Here is a 21046-nt window from a genome sequence, read left to right as displayed (position 1 = left end):
CGGCCTAGCCCAGCCCACGCACACGCTCCCCACCCCTGACCTGGGTAAGCTCGCAGGGCTGAGTCACTAGTTCACGTGTCTCTCCTACTGCCTGGAACCAGTGAATCCCCAGCCGGCTGCAGGGTAAGAAACAGCAGCGGTGAATTTGTCCCAGTCCGAGAGCAGGGGACGCTCATTGGCGCCAAGAAATGGGGCTAAGGGGAGGACCCTGCGTCATGTGCTGGAGACAGAGCAGAAGCCTGCAATCTGTCCCCCTACAGTGAATTAGAAATGTGCAGCTTGGGCTGGTCCCGAGCGCCTCGGCCTGTTCTTCCTTCCCCCTCACTGCATGCCCAGAGGGGACACGGAGGCAGCCCTGCAGGAGAGAAAAGCCCACAGTACCAGCTGAGCCTCTCCCACCCGCCCCCAGGGAGAAGAAGCTGCTTCGCAATAGCCTGCCTATGACAAGTTCTCAGCAGCCTTCCAGGGAAAGCCCTGGATGCAGCTGTTCCTCCTTCCTTAGTTATGATTTGCCTCCTCGATTTTCACTCGCGGGCAGAAGCAAAACCGGTGCAAGTCAGGTTTAAATGACGTAAGAGTGTCAACACTTAAAGCGGCACCAGCTAAACATCACAACTTCAGTGTGTGGACAAACCCCCTAAGGCCAGAGAGACTGTCTGTGCTGTCGCAAATACCTAATGGCGGGGGCAGTGGCATGATTCTGCGTTTCACTTTTGATTTCAAAACTCCAGCTCTCATGTACATATATGATCCATTCTTGGGCTCTGATCCTGCAACTATTTAGGCACATGCTAAACATGAAACACACTGAGTAGTCCCAGTAAATTCGATGAGTTCTCACAGTGCATGAAGTTAAGCAGATGTGTAAGTCTTTGGAGGACTGGGACCTTAATTTGGTGTGGTCTGCTCAACAGAAACAGGTCTCAGATGAGATGGAGATTTAAGTACCTTTCACCAGCCACTGGATGCCTTAGTGTATTACAATTAATAAATCCGCTGGTGGGAAAACAAGGAGGAGGTCGCCCACCAGTTGTCTTGACTGTCTGGTTTGTAAATTTGGAGTAAGAGGACTATAGTGTCCATTCTTGCACGCTCCTTAACCTTTGTTTGTTCCAAATTTAGAAATAAGAGGCTACTGAAGGTTATTATATAACATCTGTAAGGTTGGTGTAACCAGAATGTTTGGGGTAAGCAGTCTACTAGCTGTTATATCTATTTATGTGAATTTGTTAATGTGTGAGGAAGGTAAATTGAAGTTAATATTCCTGAGTTCCATATGGTACAAATGCTCTTTTATTAGTTTCACCTTTGCTTTGCGTAACACAGGGCATTTAGTTTTTGAAAAATCACTACCTGGAGCTTTGATTGCACTTATTTTATTTTTCAGCTTTTAACCATGGAGAAACTGACTAATGCAAACACCCATTTTGCTCTCGATTTGTTTAGAAAGTTGAATGAAACCAACCCAACAGGAAATATCTTCTTCTCGCCAGTCAGTATTTCTGCTGCACTGGCCATGGTCCTTTTAGGGGCTAAAGGTAACACAGAGAGACAGCTGTTGAAGGTCAGTGAAAATTTCTCTCTTGTTTAGATTTTTAATGTTATAGAAAATAAGTTTTAAGAGAAAAAATATAAGAATTCAGTGACCCTTCCTATTGTTTCCCACTTAATTTAATCACTAATTAATTTGATCAAAACCTCTGGAACCAAATTATTTTTTAATTTGTTTTCATGCCTTTTGATGCTAAGATCAGGGCTGCCCCAGGCCCCCAGTTTGAAAGGGCCCACAAACTGAGTGGTGTTGCAACCGAGTATGCCAGGTCACAATGCCTGGAGAGGGGAGCAAGGCCCAGTCCCACAGGACAGGAGTCATCGCTGTGGGGTGAGTGCAGGGTGGGCACACTCTCCACTCCCCCCAGCCCCTGATCATTTTTTTTTTGGAAGGGAGGAGAGCCTCTGTTTCAGATTTTGCCCAAAGCCCCTGTGCGACTCTGGCAAAGAGATCTGTGATTTTTGTAATGCATAATGTTACGCATACTGCTGCCATGTTAAAAAACAAAAACTCAACCCACCTCCCCCTCCTTAAATATAAAGTGTCATAACTATGATAATGCATGATGACAACGTCTTTGCATGAGATCACGAATTTTGTAAAATGACGGGATTGTTATCTCCCACAAGACACACAAAACAGATGTGAATCTTATTTCAATCCAGTCACAGTTAATGTTGTTTGCAGTGTTGTTGTATCCATGTTGGTCCCAAGATATTAGAAAGACAAGGTAGGTGAGATAATATCTTTTATTGGACCAACTTGTATTGACAAGAGAGACAAGCTTTCGAGCTATACAGAGCTCTCCTTCTGGTCTCGGAAAGGTACTCAGCATGTGACAGTTAAATACAAGCTGGAACAGATTGTTTAGCATAAGTAGTTAACACATCTTTCAAGGGACCATTCAAGGTGAAGTGGCTTGTTAATACCCCTGGAGTCATAGGACAAAAAAAAAAGGGGGGGGGGAGTTAGTGGCATATTGTTGTAATAAACCATAAATCCTGACCTCTCAGTCCCCATCTTCAAACGAAACCTGCACAACACCTTCCAAAGACAAGCCTGGGAGCTTAAATTCATAACTTTGCCAGACACCAAAAATCATGATCTTAATAAAGACACTGGATTTATGGTTTATTACAACAATCTGCAACACACTAGCCCCCCTTTTTATTCTATGACTACAGGGGTATTAACGGAACGCTTCACCTTGAAAGGCCCCTTAGAATATGTGGGGGGGAAACGAGGAGTCCTTGTGGCACTTTAGAGACTAACAAATTTATTTTGGCATAAGCTTTCGTGGGCTAGAACCCACTTCATCAGATGCATGAAGTGAAAAATACAGGAGCAGGTATAAATACATGAAAGGATGGGGGTTGCTTTACCAAGTGTAAGGTCAGTCTAACAAGATAAATCAATTAACAGCAGGATACCAAGGGAGGAAAAATAACTTTTGAAGTGGTAAGAAAGTGGCCCGTTACAGACAGGTGACAAGAAAGTGTGAGTAACAGTAGGGAGAAATTAGTATTGCGGAAATTAAGTTTAGGTTTTGTAATGACCCAAACTCTCCCATTCTTTATTCAGGCCTAATCGGATAGTATCCAGTTTGCAAATTAACTCCAGTTCTGCAGCTTCACCTTGGAGTCTGTTTTTGAAGTTTTTTTGTTGAAGAATTGCCACTTTTAGGTCTGTTATTGAGTGATCACAGAGATTGAAGTGTTCTACTGGTTTTTGAATGTTATGATTCCCGATGTCAGTTTTGTGTCCATTTATTCTTTTGCGTAGAGACTGTCTGGTTTGGCCAATGTACATGGCAAAGGGGCATTGCTGGCACATGATGGCATATATCACATTGGTAGATGTGCAGGTGAAGGAACCCCGGATGGCGTGGCTGACGTGGTTAGGTCCTATGATGGTGTCCCTTGAATAGATATGTGGACAGAGTTGGCACCGGGGTTTGTAGCAGGGTTTGGTTCCTGGGTTGGTGTTTTTGTTGTGTGGAGTGTAGTTGCTGGTGAGTATTTGCTTCAGGTTGGGGGTCTGTCTGTAAGCGAGGACTGGCCTGTCTCCCAAGGTCTGTGAGAGTGAGGGATCGTCCTTCAGGATCAGGTTGTAGATCCTTGATGATGCGGTGGAGAGGTTTTAGTTGGGGGCTGTAGGTGACGGCTACTGGCGTTCTGTTACTTTCTTTGTTGGCTCTGTCTTGTAGTAGGTGACTTCTCGGTACCCTTCTGGCTCTGTCAATCTGTTTCTTCACTTCACCAGGTGGGTATTGCAGTTTTAAGAACACTTGATAGAAATTCTGTAGGTGTTTGTCTCTGTCTGAGGGATCGGAGCAAATGCGGTTGTATCTTAGAGCTTGGCTGTAGACAGTGGATCGTGTGATGTGGTCTGGATGAAAGCTGGAGGCATGTTGGTAAGTATAGCGGTCAGTAGGTTTCCGGTATAGGGTGGTGTTTATGTGACCATCGCTTATTAGCACTGTAGTATCTAGGAAGTGGACCTTTGTGTGGGCTGGTCCAGGCTGAGGTTGATGGTAGGGTGGAAATCGTTGAAATCTTGGTGGAATTCCTCAAGGGCCTCCTTCCTATGGGTCCAGATGATGAAGATGTCATCAATGTGGTGTAAGGGGACGAGAGCTGAGGAAGTGCTATTTTAAGTCAGCCATAAAAATGTTGGCATACTGAGGGGCCATGCGGGTACCCATAGCAGTCCCTCTGACTTAAGGTATAAATTGTCCCCAAATCTGAAATAGTTGTGGGTGAGGACAAAGTCGCAAAGTTCAGCCACCAGGTTTGCCGTGATGGTATCAGGGATGCTATTCCTGATGGCTTGTAGTCCATCTTTGTGTGGAATGTTGGTGTAGAGAGCTTCTACATCCATAGTGGCTAGGATGGTAAACTACCTGTTTAATCTTGTATTTGGCTGTGACACTGAATACACAGAGCTCTTCAGGTCTGGGAAAGGTATCTCGAAAGCTTCTCTCTTTCACCAACAGAAGTTGGTCCAATAAAAGATATTCTCACCCACCTTCTCATTTAGAGTCAAGTCATTATCAGTCTCATATCAAAGATGATCTGAATGAGATCAGCCACAATAGTAAGATTCAGCAGATCTGCAGACTAATATTTTCAAAAATAGATGCCTAATGTTCTAAATAAGGCCCCAATTGGAAATTATTTCCTTTTCAGCACACCATTTAAGTGCTTAAGTTTTGAAGGCTTTAAGCACATGCTTAACTTTAAACACTTACTGTATTTTGTGTTTTCACTGTATTTGCTATATTTTGCGCCTGATGGCCCTGATCCAGAGCCCACAGAAGTCAATGGAAAGACTCCCTTTGAGTTCAATGGGCTTTAATCAGCCACTTCCACATAACTTTACATTAGCCACATTTTTTAATAAAAAAAAGCTTTGGTGTTCAATTTTGTTTTATTACTGTGGCTGGCCCCAATTCTAGTGAAATCAATGGGAGTACTCAGCAGGGATTAACACTATTGAATATAAGCAAGGGTTGAAGAACTGAGCTCTTTGTGTTCAGCCTTTATCAAATTCCGCCTGTAAACAAGCTGCAAACTGCATTAACTAGTGCTGTGAAGATTTCCTGTAGGTTAAATTCTGGTTTTAGAGATGGGAGATTTCAAAATTAGTATTTATTCATTTTAAAATACAAAAAACAATTCTGGATGGCAGCATTGGTACTAATTTCATGTGGGATTTATTGCTTAAGAGGGATTCAGTTATTCATGGTTTTCTTGGAATGGCACATGCAGTTGTAAAAGAGTATGTTTGAATTTACTCTGCTGGGGGTAACAATATATTTGTTTAAGAATATTGTCTCCTTTGTATTGTTGGCTTTAGGAGGGGCTCTTTTATGTTATGTTATGTTAGGCAGCACTGAGTTATCCATTAGAACAATAAAACTCTTTCATCACCACCTGTCAGACCTGAACTTTGTACAGAAACTAACTCCCATTCTATCATCTAAATTAAACTAACAGCCCAACCCAGGTTGAACCTATTCAGAGCAGAAATAGCATGAAAAGGGGCTAAAAAAAACACACTCAGACAAGTTTCAACATGCTAATCTACCATACTCTTATGTTCTAATTCAAAGTACTTTCTAATATTTGTGAAAATACATTAACCATCATCGGGGGGTGCAGAGAAACTTGTGGGAAAGGTTATAGCTACCAAAGACTTTAAGTTGCATGTGGATATTTGTTTCTGTGGGTCATGGACCCATTTCATAGTGCCTTAATACTGCATCTTTTCACCTATACAAAGCAGATTGAAACTTCCCAGGACACCTAGGCCTGATGCAAAGCCCATTGAAGTCAATAGGAATCTTTCCATAGAGTTCGATGGGCTTTGGATCAGGTCCCTAGACCATGTCCTACGCGTGGTCTCTGGTTTAGTTTAGCTTTGTCCAAATAGTTCTATGTGCATTGAAGGTCCTTGGTACGCTCTCATCGGCTCATCTAGATTCAGGTAGATCTCTCCATAATGCATATATCCTGTTGAATAATTTGTCTCTGAGAATCACTCAGAGAGAAAATATGCCTTTAAAGAGACACTACGGTAACATATTTAATTTTTAAATTATCAGCCATCAATAATATGTGGCAGCATTTATATTATCTATTAAAAATAAAAGAAAATCACACTAAATCAGATCAAGCTCACCTTACTCACATGTTCAAATAAGGTCTGGAAGGTTCAACCTGGGTTGGGCTGTTAGTTTAATTTAGATGATAGAATGGGAGTTAGTTTCTGTACAAAGTTCAGGTCTGACAGGTGGTGATGAAAGAGTTTTATTGTTCTAATGGATAACTCAGTGCTGCCTAACATAACATAACATAAAAGAGCCCCTCCTAAAGCCAACAATACAAAGGAGACAATATTCTTAAACAAATATATTGTTACCCCCAGCAGAGTAAATTCAAACATACTCTTTTACAACTGCATGTGCCATTCCAAGAAAACCATGAATAACTGAATCCCTCTTAAGCAATAAATCCCACATGAAATTAGTACCAATGCTGCCATCCAGAATTGTTTTTTGTATTTTAAAATGAATAAATACTAATTTTGTAATCTCCCATCTCTAAAACCAGAATTTAACCTACAGGAAATCTTCACAGCACTAGTTAATGCAGTTTGCAGCTTGTTTACAGGCGGAATTTGATAAAGGCTGAACACAAAGAGCTCAGTTCTTCAACCCTTGCTTATATTCAATAGTGTTAATCCCTGCTGAGTACTCCCATTGATTTCACTAGAATTGGGGCCAGCCACAGTAATAAAACAAAATTGAACACCAAAGCTTGCAATATGCTCTGAGGGAGCAAAACCAAAAGGAGAAGTGAATTTGAGAACTGAAGGTCCCTTTATTGGTAGCACCTTGCATACAGATTTAATATCTGGGGACTAATATCAGTGTCCCAACAGATCTTTATGGCTGGATGGCGCATAGGGGGAGAGCTGCCAAACATTATAGATTAAAATAAACAGCTTGAATTGTGCCCAAACTAGTAGACCATGCAAGTGACGGAGCACAGGTGATGCATTTGTGTTGCCAGTAAGTCAACACTAGATTTTGCACTAGCTGAAGTTTTCAAATAGCTTACAATCAATCAGAAGGCAAACACTGTTTGTTTGTTTTCCTCCTGACTCCAAGGGCCTGATTGTTCAAACACTTACTACCAAGTATTCTGTATTAATTGATCATTTCTTTTAATCCAGACCCTTCATTTTGATGTTGTTGAAGAACTTCATTCAAGATTTCAGACCCTGACCTCTGACATAAACAGAAGTGGAGCTTCCTATCTGTTGAAGCTTGCCAGTCGGCTTTATGGAGAGACGACCTACAATTTTTTAGCAGTAAGTTCATGCAGAAGCTCATGTGACAGAATTCCTGTAGAATTTTTCAAAACTCAATCATCAGTTACTTCACATTTCTGTTAGGGCCTGGTCCTGCCCCTCTTGAAGTCAGTGGCAAAACTCCCACTGGAACAGGATTTAGATAAAACCGTAATACAATTTGGAATTAATTTAGTAAATGGCATAACTGCCATTATTGATTGATTCCAAGCAGAATAACTTTATTTGTATATTTATGAGGTAAAAAATGTGAGGTCGTTTGAAGGACCCACAAGACAAACCATTTTTGGCTACAAATTTAGCACCCTGTTTTGGGAAGTAGCAGTCTGATATCCATTTGTGCCTTTGGCTCTCAAACTGATAAATCTGTAAATATGGGGGGAAGGAGAGGGAGATTTTTAAGGGCACAAATGGCAGTTAGGTGCCTAACTGCCATTGATTTTCAATGGGACTTGTGCTGCTATGTCACTGAGGTATTTTTGAAAATCCCACCCGCTAGTTATATCAGTGGTACACCACCTGATGTACTTTAAAACCAACTTACCTTCCATAGGTGAAATTCACCCCTGTGCAGAGAGTCTACATGAGGTCTGATGGCCACTTATGTCCCACTTTGAATCTCAGTGGGAGTTCAGTAGTGCTTAGGTTTGTATGGGCCTGTTGCACGGGGGTGAACGTCACCCAATTTAAAAAGTCTAACACTGAAACATCAGTAATAAGCAATCAGTTCATATTCATGCATGATGGGAGCATTGAAATATTAGTGTTGTTCACCTGTATCTGTCAGAAACAAAAATAATAAAATGCAAGATCAGTTCCCCCAACCCTTGAGATAGACAGATTCTTTAGCTGACCTAAGTTAGTGTTGTTTCACTAGGCTCTAAATAGGCTTGGCAGAATTTTATTTTTATTATTTTATAATTTTGGCAGATAATATTTTTAAGCATTTTATCCTTTATATTTATCTATTTAAATTTCTAGTTGTGGGAAATCATGGGGGGGTTCTAACAATTGGCAGGTCAGACAGTAATGATTTAATGACAATAGAGATTCAAAAAGTTAAGCTATAGAACAGTTAAAACACAAATTGTCAACATCATATGTCAAAATATACAAATCAAAGATCCTTAAATCAAACTCTGGCAAGCAGCATTTTTCTTACCGTGCCTCTCTGTAAATTTCAATTATTATTGCTGGAAATGTCTTTTCATCAGTTTGTATATGTAGGATGAAATAGATGTTTACCAACATGTACTGAAAAATGTCTAATCCTTCCAAACATAGCTATAAAGATATTATCTATGTGCAATGAAAGCTATTCCTTCTGACTATGTATTCTAGGACTTCTTGACTAAGACTCAGAAATTATATGGAGCTGATTTAGCTACGGTTGATTTTCTACTTGCTCCAGATGAAGCAAGGAAACAAATTAACCAGTGGGTAGCAGAGCAGACTGAAGGTAAGAGATTTTGGTTAGCTAAATAAAGGGCATCGTTTTGTGGCTACTCAATAGGGATATGTCCTCATTTTCTGCTGCCATTAGAATTGTTCCATCTTGTTATGGGATATCCAATCACATGGCTGGTAAAACCAGAAAATGCATGAGCATAGTGTTTATGGCAGCTAGATAATTAAAAAGAAATGTGCATTTTCATACATTAAGGCCAACAATTGCCAAAATAGTTGCCTAAGTTTAGGCATCTGGTTTTGAAAATCTTGGTCTTATTATAGATTTCTAAATCATGTAGTCCTAAATTTTGGGTGCCCAGTGGCAGGTACCCTAAAGAAGCCCTATTGCTAATAGCATATGCTCACCACTTTCTGAAAATCAGGCCCCTTTAGGTTGTCTTGAGTTAAGCACCCAAAAATTGAAGCATTTCTGAAAATTGAGGCTGTAAGGGTTTACACTTTTGTGACATTATTATATATGGACTATTATTATGATATGCAGCATAATGTAGTACAGTACAAGAGAATGGTGCTTAAATATACTATATTTGTATCGGGGGGAAAATCAGAAATCTTTTCTTGAATTAAGACAATGGATTTTTTTAAATGTAAATATGTATAGTGTAAAATAACGTTGTAATGATTTTTTATTTCTTTGAAGGTAAAATCCCCAACCTGTTGTCTGAGGGCACAGTTAATAATATGACCAAACTAGTGTTGGTGAATGCTATTTATTTCAAAGGAAATTGGGCTGAGAAATTTAAAGAAGCAGATACGAAACAAAAGCAGTTTCGGTTAAATAAGGTAATATGGATGCATGCTGTTATCTTTTTGCTTGTAGAATATCTATAAAGGGATGCTCTCAGGTAATTTAGGCCCCAAATTACTGTTTTTATAATTTTTTTAAAAATTACAACCCAAATATGAATAGAAACATTTTCACGTTCTTTTTTATTTATTTATTTATTCAAACAGTTTTTTGTTTGGATATAAACCAGGGGTCTCAAACTGGGGGTCGTGACCCCTGAGGGGGTCAACAAAGTTATTACATGGGGGATCACGAGCTATCAGCCTCCATCCCCAAACTCCGCTTTGCCTCCAGCATTTATAATAGTGTTAAATATAAAAAAAGTGTTTTTAATTTATAAGGGGGGTCGCACTCAGAGGTTTGCTATGTGAAAGGGGTCACCAATATGAAAGTTTGAGAAACACTGACATAAACATTTTCCTGAAGTCAGTGGGCTAGATTCTGTGTTTCACTGCTCGTCCATTTTCTGCAGGAATGGAAGAGTGGAGGAAAATATGGCATGTAGGTACATTGGCCCCCTCCAATACTCTGTCTGTTTTCCCCAAATACAATTTAGCGTAGCTTTAAATTATGCTTGTAATGCCTCCCTGGAAGCAGTTATGCTAGCTGAGAATAACTGAATCACCCTGTACTTTGGCCAAGGCTTCTTTCCTTGTCATATATGCCCCTTATGCCAGGGACTGTGGGAGGAACCATGCTAGGGTTGCTAATTTTGCTTGGACATGTTCCTGAAGGTTTCCTCACTTGACATAATCTTTCATTAAAGATGAATTCCTGGAGATTCCAGGACAGTCCTGGAGATTCCAGGACAGTCCTGGAGGGTTGGCAACCATAGACCATGCAGAGAAATCTCTTAGTTCTACAGTGCCAGGGAATAGCTTTTACACTGGGGATATTTCTCACAGGCCGTTGATATAGTTTGTGGCCCCTCTTGCTATTGGAGGACCATAGAGGAGTTACAATTGAATGAAGAATCTGGGCTAGTTTCTACAGTGGAAGAAGGAAGCATTATGCTAGGCAAGAGAAACCAAAAGCAAAACTGAACATAATAATACTTAGCATTTACATAGCACCGGGTCTTCAAAGAATTGTTAATAAATCAAGCATTAGTGAATCTGACCTGTGAGTATTTTCATTGCCATGTGGGCAGAGGAAGTAAACCATACAGTGAAAAGGAATATAGATTTTAAAAGTCAATTTTAATCTAAGGTATTGTTAATAACATAGGTAAGGAAATCTGATTTTTAACTTTAATTTATAAAATTTTCTTTATTTTTTGTAAACCATTCAGAATGAAAAAAAGACAGTGCAAATGATGTATCAGAAAGAGAACTATCCTTTTGGGTACATCTCTGAACTGAAATGTCGTGTGCTAGAGCTTCCCTATGATGGAAAAGAACTTAGCATGATCATCCTGTTACCTGATGACATTGACGATAACTCCACTGGACTCCAGCAGGTGATTTATACAAACTCGTCTCAGTTTCTGCTTGGATGGCATTTCACAATTGCTCTGTAATATAGAACCTTGTTTTCAGTCTGCCCCTCACCCCTTCAAAAGCCCACAAATTGTAACCTTCAACATTATGCCTTCACCAGTTCAGCCTACTAATAGAACAGTAAAGAATTAATAACAAAAGGGGAAAATCCTGCTGTTTCCAGTTATCACCATCCTCTGATAGTCCTTAAGTACTTTCATTGTTATTTATTTTAGACGTGTAGTAGGAGTTTTACTGATCAAATAAAATTATATTGGGCCAGTTTCCAGGGTGCGGTGCATCTGCTTTGTGTGTCACTGTTGGAGGAATCTGGCCGTGGAGCCTGTCTAACTATCCACAAGAGCGTCAGTTCTGAGTAGGGGGATCTTCTCAAGTTGGGTGGGTGTAGTGAAGGCTATGCTAGTCCTCTCCCTGCTGGTGGCATGGGGCGGGAGGGAGGAGGGTTGCCTGAAGTAGGGCAGAAGTTTCCTTACACTCTGCTGATGGTCAGTTCAGTCCCTTTGAAATCCATTGGCAGCCAGTGTTACTTACAGCAGCCTTCACTTTGTCAAAGTGCTGCAGAAACTTTAACCAATTAATTAATCCTCAGAACTGAGCCACGAGGTAGTTGACAAAGTGAAATAAAAATAGGTTACAGATAATAGTTAACCTGTATTTTCCTTTAAATGGTGCAGTTTATCTTTTAGCTGCTTTGGATGTCGTATTTTCTGTGCTTTCAAACGGTGAAGCTGATGATCTTTACTGAAGTGTCAAGAAGGCAGCTCCCTTGTTGATTGTTAATTATTTTCATTATGAGTTTTAGTGACTTACACTTCCAAGTAGCTAGATGAAGTGATAGGATTTTTTTTTAAGTTACTAGTACAGTATTTCTTTAACTCCTTTGCACAAAGCAGCAAAAAGTAAAACTCTGTGATTTTAAAGTTGGATGCTTTGGGTCAGATTCTGATCTTGGTTACTGGGGTGTAAATTTGCAGTAACTCCATTGAATGTAATAGAATTACTGTGGGTTTATACAAGGGTAGCAAAGATCAGAATCTGGCCTTTTATGTCTATATTTACTTTACTTTGTATACATGTATCATTATAGACCGTGTTTTCAATATTGCATTTTAAATGTTTTTGGAAGAGAAATACTTTTACACTGGTGGTATTTCAGACTCTCTCTAGGCAGTTTAATGATCTCTGTGCTTGTAATTCCAGCTAGAGAAGCAAATCACCTTAGAAAAGCTCCAGGAATGGACACAGCCACAAAATATGCATCCCATTGATGTTCATGTGCATCTGCCTAAATTTAAGCTGGAAGACAGCTATGACCTTAAATCAGATTTATCAGGTCTGGGCCTGCAGGATATATTTGACAGTGGCAAGGCTGACTTGTCTGGAATGTCAGGCGCACGAGACCTCTTTCTATCTAAAATTGTACACAAGTCTTTCATAGAAGTGAATGAAGAAGGCACAGAAGCTGCAGCGGCCACTGCTGGCATTGCTATGTTCTGCATGCTTATGGAAGAGGATTTCAATGCTGATCACCCTTTCCTTTTCTTCATCCGTCACAACCCAACACAAAGCATACTTTTCTTTGGCAGGTATGCTTCTCCATAAAAGAGAAGACAGAGCTACAGCTGAGGACCTGATCCTATTTCCATTTAAACCAGTGGGAACCTGTAATTAAGTTCTTACAAATTTTCATTGTAATTCTGCATTTCACAATAAAATGACTACTCAGAAATTGATACCTAAGATCCTTCCTGGGCTTCTTTGCCAATTCCTTAGCACTGATATCTGTTTGTGTACAGTAAAATCTGCCTTATGCAATGACTTGCAGGGCTGACAAAGTCTGGTTGCTCAACACGGTTGATCTTTTAATAAAGGTGGACCAGAATTGAACGTAGTACTTTTGGGGATTCTTTGAGACGGTTACTTGAGTCAGAAAATTCCCTAATGTATAAATGCCCTCTTGTGTGGGTTTTGCCATATTACTGTGAACTGGCAGTGACTTCCCTTTGGTGTAATTCCCCTCTCTGCTGACTTTGATCCAGTAATTCAATGTGCTTCCTCAGCATGATAAGTTTGCAAGGCTTTTCCTTTCTTAGGACTTGGCTACACTTGCAAGTTAGAGCGCATTAAAGCAGCCCTAGGTGTCCTAACTCACAACCCGTCCACACTGACAAGGCACTTAGAGCGCCAGGACTCTGCAGCTGGAGCGCTCCTGAGTAATCCACCTCCACGAGAAGCATAACGCTTGCTCCGCCTTGGCTGAAGCGCCCCAGCGTCAGTGTGAACATGGTGTTGCATTACTGTGCTCTGATCGGCCTCCGGAAATGTCCCATAATCCCCTTAAGTCAAGTGGCCACTCTTGTCATTGTTTTGGAATCGGTTATAGGAATGCGGATATGCCCTTTCAAAGCTCCGTTTCTGACAACCGGCTGCTTATCTGCTCTGGGACAAAGCAAGCCATTACTGTGGAATGCTGCTGTTGTGAGTGTGTGTGAGAGAGAGAGGTGGGGAGGAGGGGGGTCTGCTGCTGTCTGAACTTACAAGACAGCATGTTGACATGCTCTCAGCCCCCAAAAACCCACTCTCTCTCTCCCCACATACACACAACACACTGCCTGTTACACTCCACCCCCCCCCCCATTTGAAAAAGCACGTTGCAGCCACCTGCATGCTGGGATAGCTACCGCAATGCACTGCTCTCTCTGGCGTTGCAAGAGCTGCTAATGTGGCCACGGCAGTGCGCTCGAATCTGACAGTGTGGACACACTGCACCGCTTTCCCTACTGCGCTCTCCGAGGGCTGGCTTAACTCACAGTGCTCTACATCTGCAAATGTAGCCATAGCCTTAGAGTCTTCTTTTAGAGGCCTTTGAACAAAATGCTGTTTGGCACCAGAAGGCACTGAACAACCGAGTGGGCCTTATGTCTTGGGATAAAAGGTCAATTAGCATTTGTCTAGAGAGACTTTCTATTCTTAGAGAAAGCATTAAGCTGTTTAAACACGTACAACCCTTACAATCACTGTTTCAGAACTCTAGTATGATATTGCTTCTGAATGAGGTGGTGGAAATGGGACAGGCCATTTCTTAATGGTTTTTTAAGAAATCTTAACACTTCTGTACATTTTAAAGAAAATTTTTAAATGGTTTCATCCGTTTAAAATGTATGGAGATTTTGAGAGGTCTTGAAAGATTTTTCAGATCGTTGAAACTAACTTTCCAAAAGGGCATGCAATCTTGGCCTAAAACTATAATATCAACACAGGAAGGATTCCTGCTTTCCAGGGAACTGCTCTGTAGCTGTTCCAAATATCTTAATTACAATTTATATATATTAATGCTACAGTGAGCTCTGGCCCACGTGGCTGGCTGGCTGGCTGCCTACTGCCTCTTTACAAACTGATTTTTGCACCAAATAACAGTTTGACTTCTAGGAACTGGTGTACTTATGTACTCATAATATCCTGCTGTTGCTTCCAATTAGTACTAGTAGCCTGTATAATTTCATGTATATCCTGTGCAGTTATTTCTATGCATTAACAGTATAACCTCAGATATGTTCTGTGTGTCTAATTCCGTATTCCTTTGTGAACCTCACTAAAACTTTGCCTTGGAAGTACAAATAAACGGTTGTATTTAAAAAAAAAAAAAAAGGCAACTGTTTGTCCACAGCAGGCAATTTTATGTACAAAATGTGGAATTTGACAGCACAAAAACAACTGTATACCTAAGTGATAACACCAAAATAAGCAAATGGGTTGGTGAGTGTGGTCTGCTATATAAGTTCTCCTTTTGCATTTTCAGAATAGCTGGTGGCTACTGGGCAACAGCCTGTTGCAATGGGAGAGGGAGAGCGGAGAACTGGAGATTAAACCTGGGAAGGGGAGGGCAGAAGCGTTGAGAGAACCAGGAGCTGCTGCACTACCTGTGGGCTAAATGCACCTGTAAATATTTGGAATGATGCCTGGAACTGAAGGAGTAATTGGTGGGCAGAACACAGATGCTAGGAGCTGAACCGACTCATTCTGTGGGTCAGGGAATTACGATGTGGGTGTTCAGGAAACTGGCACTTCCTTAAATAATTTTTGAACTTCCTCTGAAAGTTGATAAGACTAACTGTCAGTGTAACAGACTGCAGCTAATACTTTTGAGAACTTAAAAGCAATGTGGGGAGAAAAACTAACTGTTTACATTATGTTCCATAACAGTGTGGTCTCAATATTAGTAAAAAATAAGGTTGAATCTGTTACTAACGTCTTGGTTTCAAATGCTCTGGTTTGTTTGAACCAGATCAGAGTAGGATCTGCTGGAATCTTTGTATGTAGAGAGATCCAAATATGTGGGGCTATGGAAGGCCACATTGGACAGTGTGGATCTGTAAACACAATGCCCTATCCCTGAAGATTTAGAAACTCTGATACACTGAGTATTTTTTTTTTTTTTTTTTGAGGAATAACGTAAGTCTGCAAAATGCCTCATATAGAATTATTTGCAGTTGTACTAGGCTCATTGGTTTCCCTTCTGAAAATAATTCTGGGGTGATTTTCAGTCTTTAAAAGTCAAACTTCTGTTGATAACAAGTGGGGCTTTTGCCAAAGTAATGATTAGGTCCTGTTTCATTGCACACTCTTTCTCTTACTGCATGCTTAGGCCTGGTCTAAACTTGAAAATTATACCGTATAGCTGTGTCTGTTAGGAGTGTGATCATTTCTCTGATATTGGTATATCTCTACAAGCCCTAGTGTGGATGTCATTATACCAATAAAGGTGACTTATATTAGTAAAAAGTTATCACCTTCCTGTGTGGGGAGAAGCTATACCCATAAAAAGCCCCTTTACACTGATATAATGGCATTGCTTCAATTATACTGGTTAAAGCAATACAACTTTTTAGTGTAGAAAAGACCATAAAACAGTTTGAAAAATGTAGCCCTGAATGTAGAAACAAATTACTTGTCATGTTACATTGTTCAAACTTGCCGTGTCTTTGGACTGTTATGCAGGGATTTAGGGAACGGAAAATCTCGTAGTAAATCCTTCCTTTGGCTTTGGTTATTTGGTGATTGTGAGATACAAATACGTCTACTTTCTCCAGCAACATGATATGCAGAGTCCAAATGGTTGTAATACAACAATTGATAAAAGTAAAACCATCTACTTCTTGAAATACGGTCAATTTAAAAAAAGGTAAGTATTTTGACATAATACACTTGTCCCTGAATCTCCTTGCCGAGTTTTGTGGTTCCACGATCACATTTTCCTTTTTTTTTTTTAAGATGGTCTCCCCTGTTCTCATGTCAGAAATTTACACAAAGAGGGAAAACTGATTATACAGGGGAATGGTGAATGTGACTATAGCCTCAGGCAAGATATATAAAAATGGTGCTTAAAGTCGGGCTAAATCCTAAGTTAAATTTGTAAAATTTGAGCAAACACCGTCTCCACTTTAAGACAGTAGGAGATTCTAGGAGTGTGGGATTTTTGAAAATCAGGTCACTCATTTGGGGTCTTAATCAGGCACCATGGGTGAAATTGGAGCCCCACTGAAATCAATGACAAAACTCCCATTGACTTCACTGAAGCCAGCATTTCATCCTAGAGGCCTGAATATGGAATCAGGGATCTAACTTCAGGGACACATCTTAGCCAAAGCACAGTCACACACACAAAACCTACAAAATATATATTTTTCTCTTTTTAAAAAAACTCTAATTTATACTAGTCCTATGTGTTATTGGAAAATAGACAAGTATACTTGTTTTCCTTTAAAGGATTGGTAAATGTTTGAAAATTAGCTTTTCCATTCAGCCCTGATCATAGGGCAGTACAATATAGGAAGCCACAACAAAAATTTCTCTAGGATAGGGTAGAGGATTTCTAAAGGATACCATTTTGCTTCATGTTGGTGTCTCCTGACCAGAAACTACCATGTGTCACAAAATGCAGAACATAATGTATGCTGATTTTGGAATAATGAATAAGTTGGACTTAGTCTTGCTGCTTGCGTGGCCTCTTTATGACAACTCTTCTTTTAACTGTGTCAACATACATGCCTATGAGATACCAGAGGAATGTTGACATTTGGTCATTGTCTGATCTGTACACTCTGAACAGCCCTTTCTGCAAACTAAGCAGAGCATTCTGCATAAGGACTTCTGATATCTTCAGGTTAAAGTCTTCTGAAATTAGAAATGCACTAAATTGGGTTGGTTAAAGTTCTAAATCATAGAAGATTTAATATTAAACCACATACTCTGTTAAACATTTGATATCATTTGCATATGAGCAACTATATGGTCAACTGCATCAAGCGGGCTGGCCAGGTTATGAAAATATCTTGGAAAGAGACATTTGACCAGATTCTGCTTTCAGTTACACTGGTATAAATCCAGAGCAACTCAGTTAAAACCACTTGATTTGGGATTTACTGTGGTGTAATTGACATCAGAATCTGGCTCTCGGACTCTATTTCTTACCATAGTTAAACCCTAGCTAGCTCTGGCACACTATTTGGAGCTTCCCAAATGGTTGTATGGGTTATTTATTTATATATATATATATATATATATATATATATATATATATATATATATTCCTACACATACATGTAAAAATTGTTCCACAGTTGTCACATTATGGAAGGGTGGTGGTGGAATAAAAGACCGACATTCTTTCAGGTTAGGTGGGAATGCCCAGAGACACATGAGTTTGAGGATAAAGTATTTGCAGATCTGAATTCCATTGCCTGCTACTCAGTTCACATGTCTGTTAGGAAAGAGAGATTGAACAAATCCAGAGATCATCAGAACACAAAGCTAATGCTCTTTCTGCATCCTTAAAATTGGCCAGAAAATCTAGCATTTTTCAAATGAATAGCAGTAAGTCCACCCCACTTGGTTGGATCTACCCAGCTAGATTTTATTTTTACATATAGACAAGAACTTTCAACAAATGAGAGAATCTCCTTAACAGATAAAATGATACGGTCCATAGGCTAATTGAGGATTAACTCCCTTTTGGAAAATAGCACAAGGAAATTGGGGGGGGGGGGAGAAATTTTACAACTATTTATTACAGAACTTCTGGACAACTCCTCCCCCCCATGTTTTAACAAGTTGGTTCTCTCATCTGGTAGTGCAGAACCGGGCAAATAATGGAAAGAAAATCCATTAGCTAATTTATTAGAACGATGATGATGGGCGATCACTCGTTACCGAGCATGATCATTTTCCATGAGACTTATGGGTCCTCAGGTGGCTAAAAAGGCCAATCCTTGAACCGGAAATTCTATTACAATGAGGGCAGATGTTTTCAGGCTCAGTAGGAGGCTGTTGACCATGACTGGAGACCAGTCTCTCCCTCCTCCTGCGCCTCTTGTCCTCTTCAGCTTGTCGGTGAAAAAGTTCAAAATGCAGGGGACCATCACGTAGGACTTCACTCCATTTTAAGTGATCCTGGGCAAGTGTCTCCCAAGTATCAATGTCAATATTACATTTTTTTAGGTTGTCCTGCAGCAAGTCCTTATAACGCTTCCGTTGTCCACCCACGGTACGCTACCCTTCTTTCAGCTGAGAACAGGACCTGTTTTGGGAGGTGATGGTTTGGCATCCGGACAACGTGACCAGTCCAGCAGAATTGCTGATGGATGATCATTGCCTCAATACTGGTGGTCTTTGCCTCTTCCAGAACACTAATATTGGTGCGCCTGTTTTCCCATTTGATCTTCAGAATCTTATGAAGGCAGTGTTGATGGCACTGGCACTGGTCAGGCGATGTTGAATTACTGCATCAATGTCTGCCTTGGATGAAAGATGACTTCCAAGGTAGAGGAAATGATCGACATTCTTCAGTGCCACTCCATTGATTTTGATAGATGGGGCATGTAATACATCATTTGGAGAGGGCTGTTAGAGCACTTTAGTCTTCTTGATATTAAGAGTGAAACCAAGATGTGTAAGCATTGGCAAACACATTCAAAATAGTTTGAAGATCTTTCTCAGAGTGGGCAAAGATTGCGTTATCAGCATACTGAAGTTCCACAATAGATGTTGTAGAATTCTTACTCTTGGCTTTCAGCCTGCTAAGCCTGAACAGCTTTCCATCCATTCTGTAAATGATTTCAATGCCAGCTGTGAATTTCCCAGCAATTAGGTAAAGAATTACAGCAATAAAAAGCACAAACATGGTTGGAGCAATGATACAGCCCTGTTTAACTCGTTTGTACTTTGAAAGGTTTGTTCTGGGAGCCTGTGCTGCTCAGAACAGTCGCTTTCATGTTATCATGAAGCAATTTTAGGACATTCATGTATTTATCAGGACAGCCAATCTTAGAAAGTACAGTCCAGAGGGCACGGCGACTCACTGAATCAAAGGCTTTAGTTAGATCAATAAAAGCCATGTACAGTGGTCCGTTTTGCTCCTGACACTTTTCTTGCAGCTGCCATGCTGTGAAGATCATATCCGCAGTTCAACGACATGGTCAAAAACCACTCTGTGACTCTGGTAAAATTTCTTCTGACAGGGGTAGAAGGCGGGTTGCAAGGATCCACGCCAGAACTTTGCCTGCAATGGCTAGGAGGGAGATACCACGATAACTTCCACAATCCACTTTATCCCCTTTCTTGAAGAGGGTGACAATCAGGGCATCCCTCATTTCACTGGGTACCTCCTCCTTTATCCAGATTTTAAGGATAAGCAGGTAAAGCTGCCGAATTAGCTCTGGTCCACCGTTTTTAAAGATTTCAGCGGGGATTCCATCTAGACCTGCTGCCTTGTTGTTCTTCATCTGCTTGGTGGCATTGTGTACCTCATACAAATTGGGAGTGTCTCCAAGCTAATCCCTAAATGTCGTTGAGGGATTTGCTCAAGGACTTCATCTGCAACTATAGAATTATGTTAAGGAGATCTCACTGGAAAGAACATTTTGAAGAATTGATGGCTTCATTGTCCTGCAGAAGTGTGGTTCTGTCCTTAGAGCGAAGAGGATTCATACCATGATAAATTGGCCCATAAACAGCTTTGGTGGCACTGAAGAAACCACATGTATTGTGGATGTTCGCGAGATGTTGGAGTTCTTGTGCTTGCTTAGTCCACCATTTGTTCTTAAGTTCTCTGGTTTTACGTTGTACTTCCGCCCTCACCTTGGCATGGGCTTCTCTCTTCATATTACAATTTATGTCATTCTGCCAAGCACGAAATGCCATTCTCTTCTTATTGATGAGTTGCTCAATTTCAGCATCATTCTCGTCAAACCAGTCCTGATGTTTTCTGGTTTGGTAGCTTATGGTATCCTCACAGGCATTGATGATTACTGCTTTCAACTGGCTCCAATGTTCCTCAATTTCTTCCAGAAACTCTGATGGGAGCTTTTCTTTTAAGACTGCTTGGAAGTGGTCATGCTTAATAGGGTCCTTCAAATCTTGAACCTTCAGCTTGCGCCTGACCTGCTGCTTTTGCAGCCTCCATTTGGGAGCGATCTTAATTTTCATTGTGGATCAAATAAGGCGATGATCTGTCCAACAGTCATCAGAACTTGTCATTGCTCTTGTGAGAAGTACGTCATTACGAACTATGATGTAGTCGAGGAGATGCCAGTGCTTTGACTGTGGGTGTCTCCACGGTGTTTTGAACTTTTCCTTTTGTCAGAAAAGAGTGTTCGTAATAATAAGTTCATGTTCAACACACTTGGTCAGGAGCCAAATGGTAAAATGGTTTCCAACTGAGAATAAAAATCTTCCTTTACATTCTCATCGGCATCCAGTGTTGGTGCATAGGCGCTCACAATAGTTGCCTGTTGATTTTTGGTGAGCCTCAATCGGAGTGTCATAAACCGCTCATTGATTCCAACTGGTACCTCAGAGAGGTAC

The 21046-nt window shown here is 40.5% G+C and overlaps 1 protein-coding gene across 1 annotated transcript; it reads left to right on the top strand.

Moving 5' to 3' along the window:
- Window positions 1-63: 63 nt before the first annotated feature.
- Window positions 64-12904, top strand: LOC135874871 (leukocyte elastase inhibitor-like). Its single transcript, XM_065399816.1, has 7 exons — window positions 64-123; window positions 1388-1564; window positions 7292-7429; window positions 8771-8888; window positions 9540-9682; window positions 10978-11145; window positions 12386-12904. Exons 2-7 carry the CDS (start codon window positions 1397-1399, stop codon window positions 12785-12787), a joined length of 1137 nt encoding a protein of 378 aa, XP_065255888.1. The 5' UTR covers window positions 64-123; window positions 1388-1396; the 3' UTR covers window positions 12788-12904.
- The last annotated feature ends 8142 nt before the right edge of the window (window positions 12905-21046 follow it).

The sequence above is a fragment of the Emys orbicularis genome, chromosome 2 (assembly GCF_028017835.1).
Source record: "Emys orbicularis isolate rEmyOrb1 chromosome 2, rEmyOrb1.hap1, whole genome shotgun sequence".
In the NCBI taxonomy this organism is placed as follows: Eukaryota; Metazoa; Chordata; order Testudines; family Emydidae; genus Emys; species Emys orbicularis.
Note: the sequence above shows the minus strand (reverse complement) of the source record. Positions and strands in the feature narration are given on the sequence as shown.

What these genes read in the sequence shown, in the direction of transcription:
- LOC135874871 (XM_065399816.1), top strand. Translation starts at nt 1,397, where the DNA reads ATGGAGAAACTGACTAATGCAAACACCCATTTTGCTCTCGATTTGTTT. An exon ending in CAGAGAGACAGCTGTTGAAG is followed by an intron (nt 1,565 to 7,291) that starts GTCAGTGAAAAT and finishes CTTTTAATCCAG; the next exon opens with ACCCTTCATTTTGATGTTGT. An exon ending in GGTAGCAGAGCAGACTGAAG is followed by an intron (nt 8,889 to 9,539) that starts GTAAGAGATTTT and finishes ATTTCTTTGAAG; the next exon opens with GTAAAATCCCCAACCTGTTG.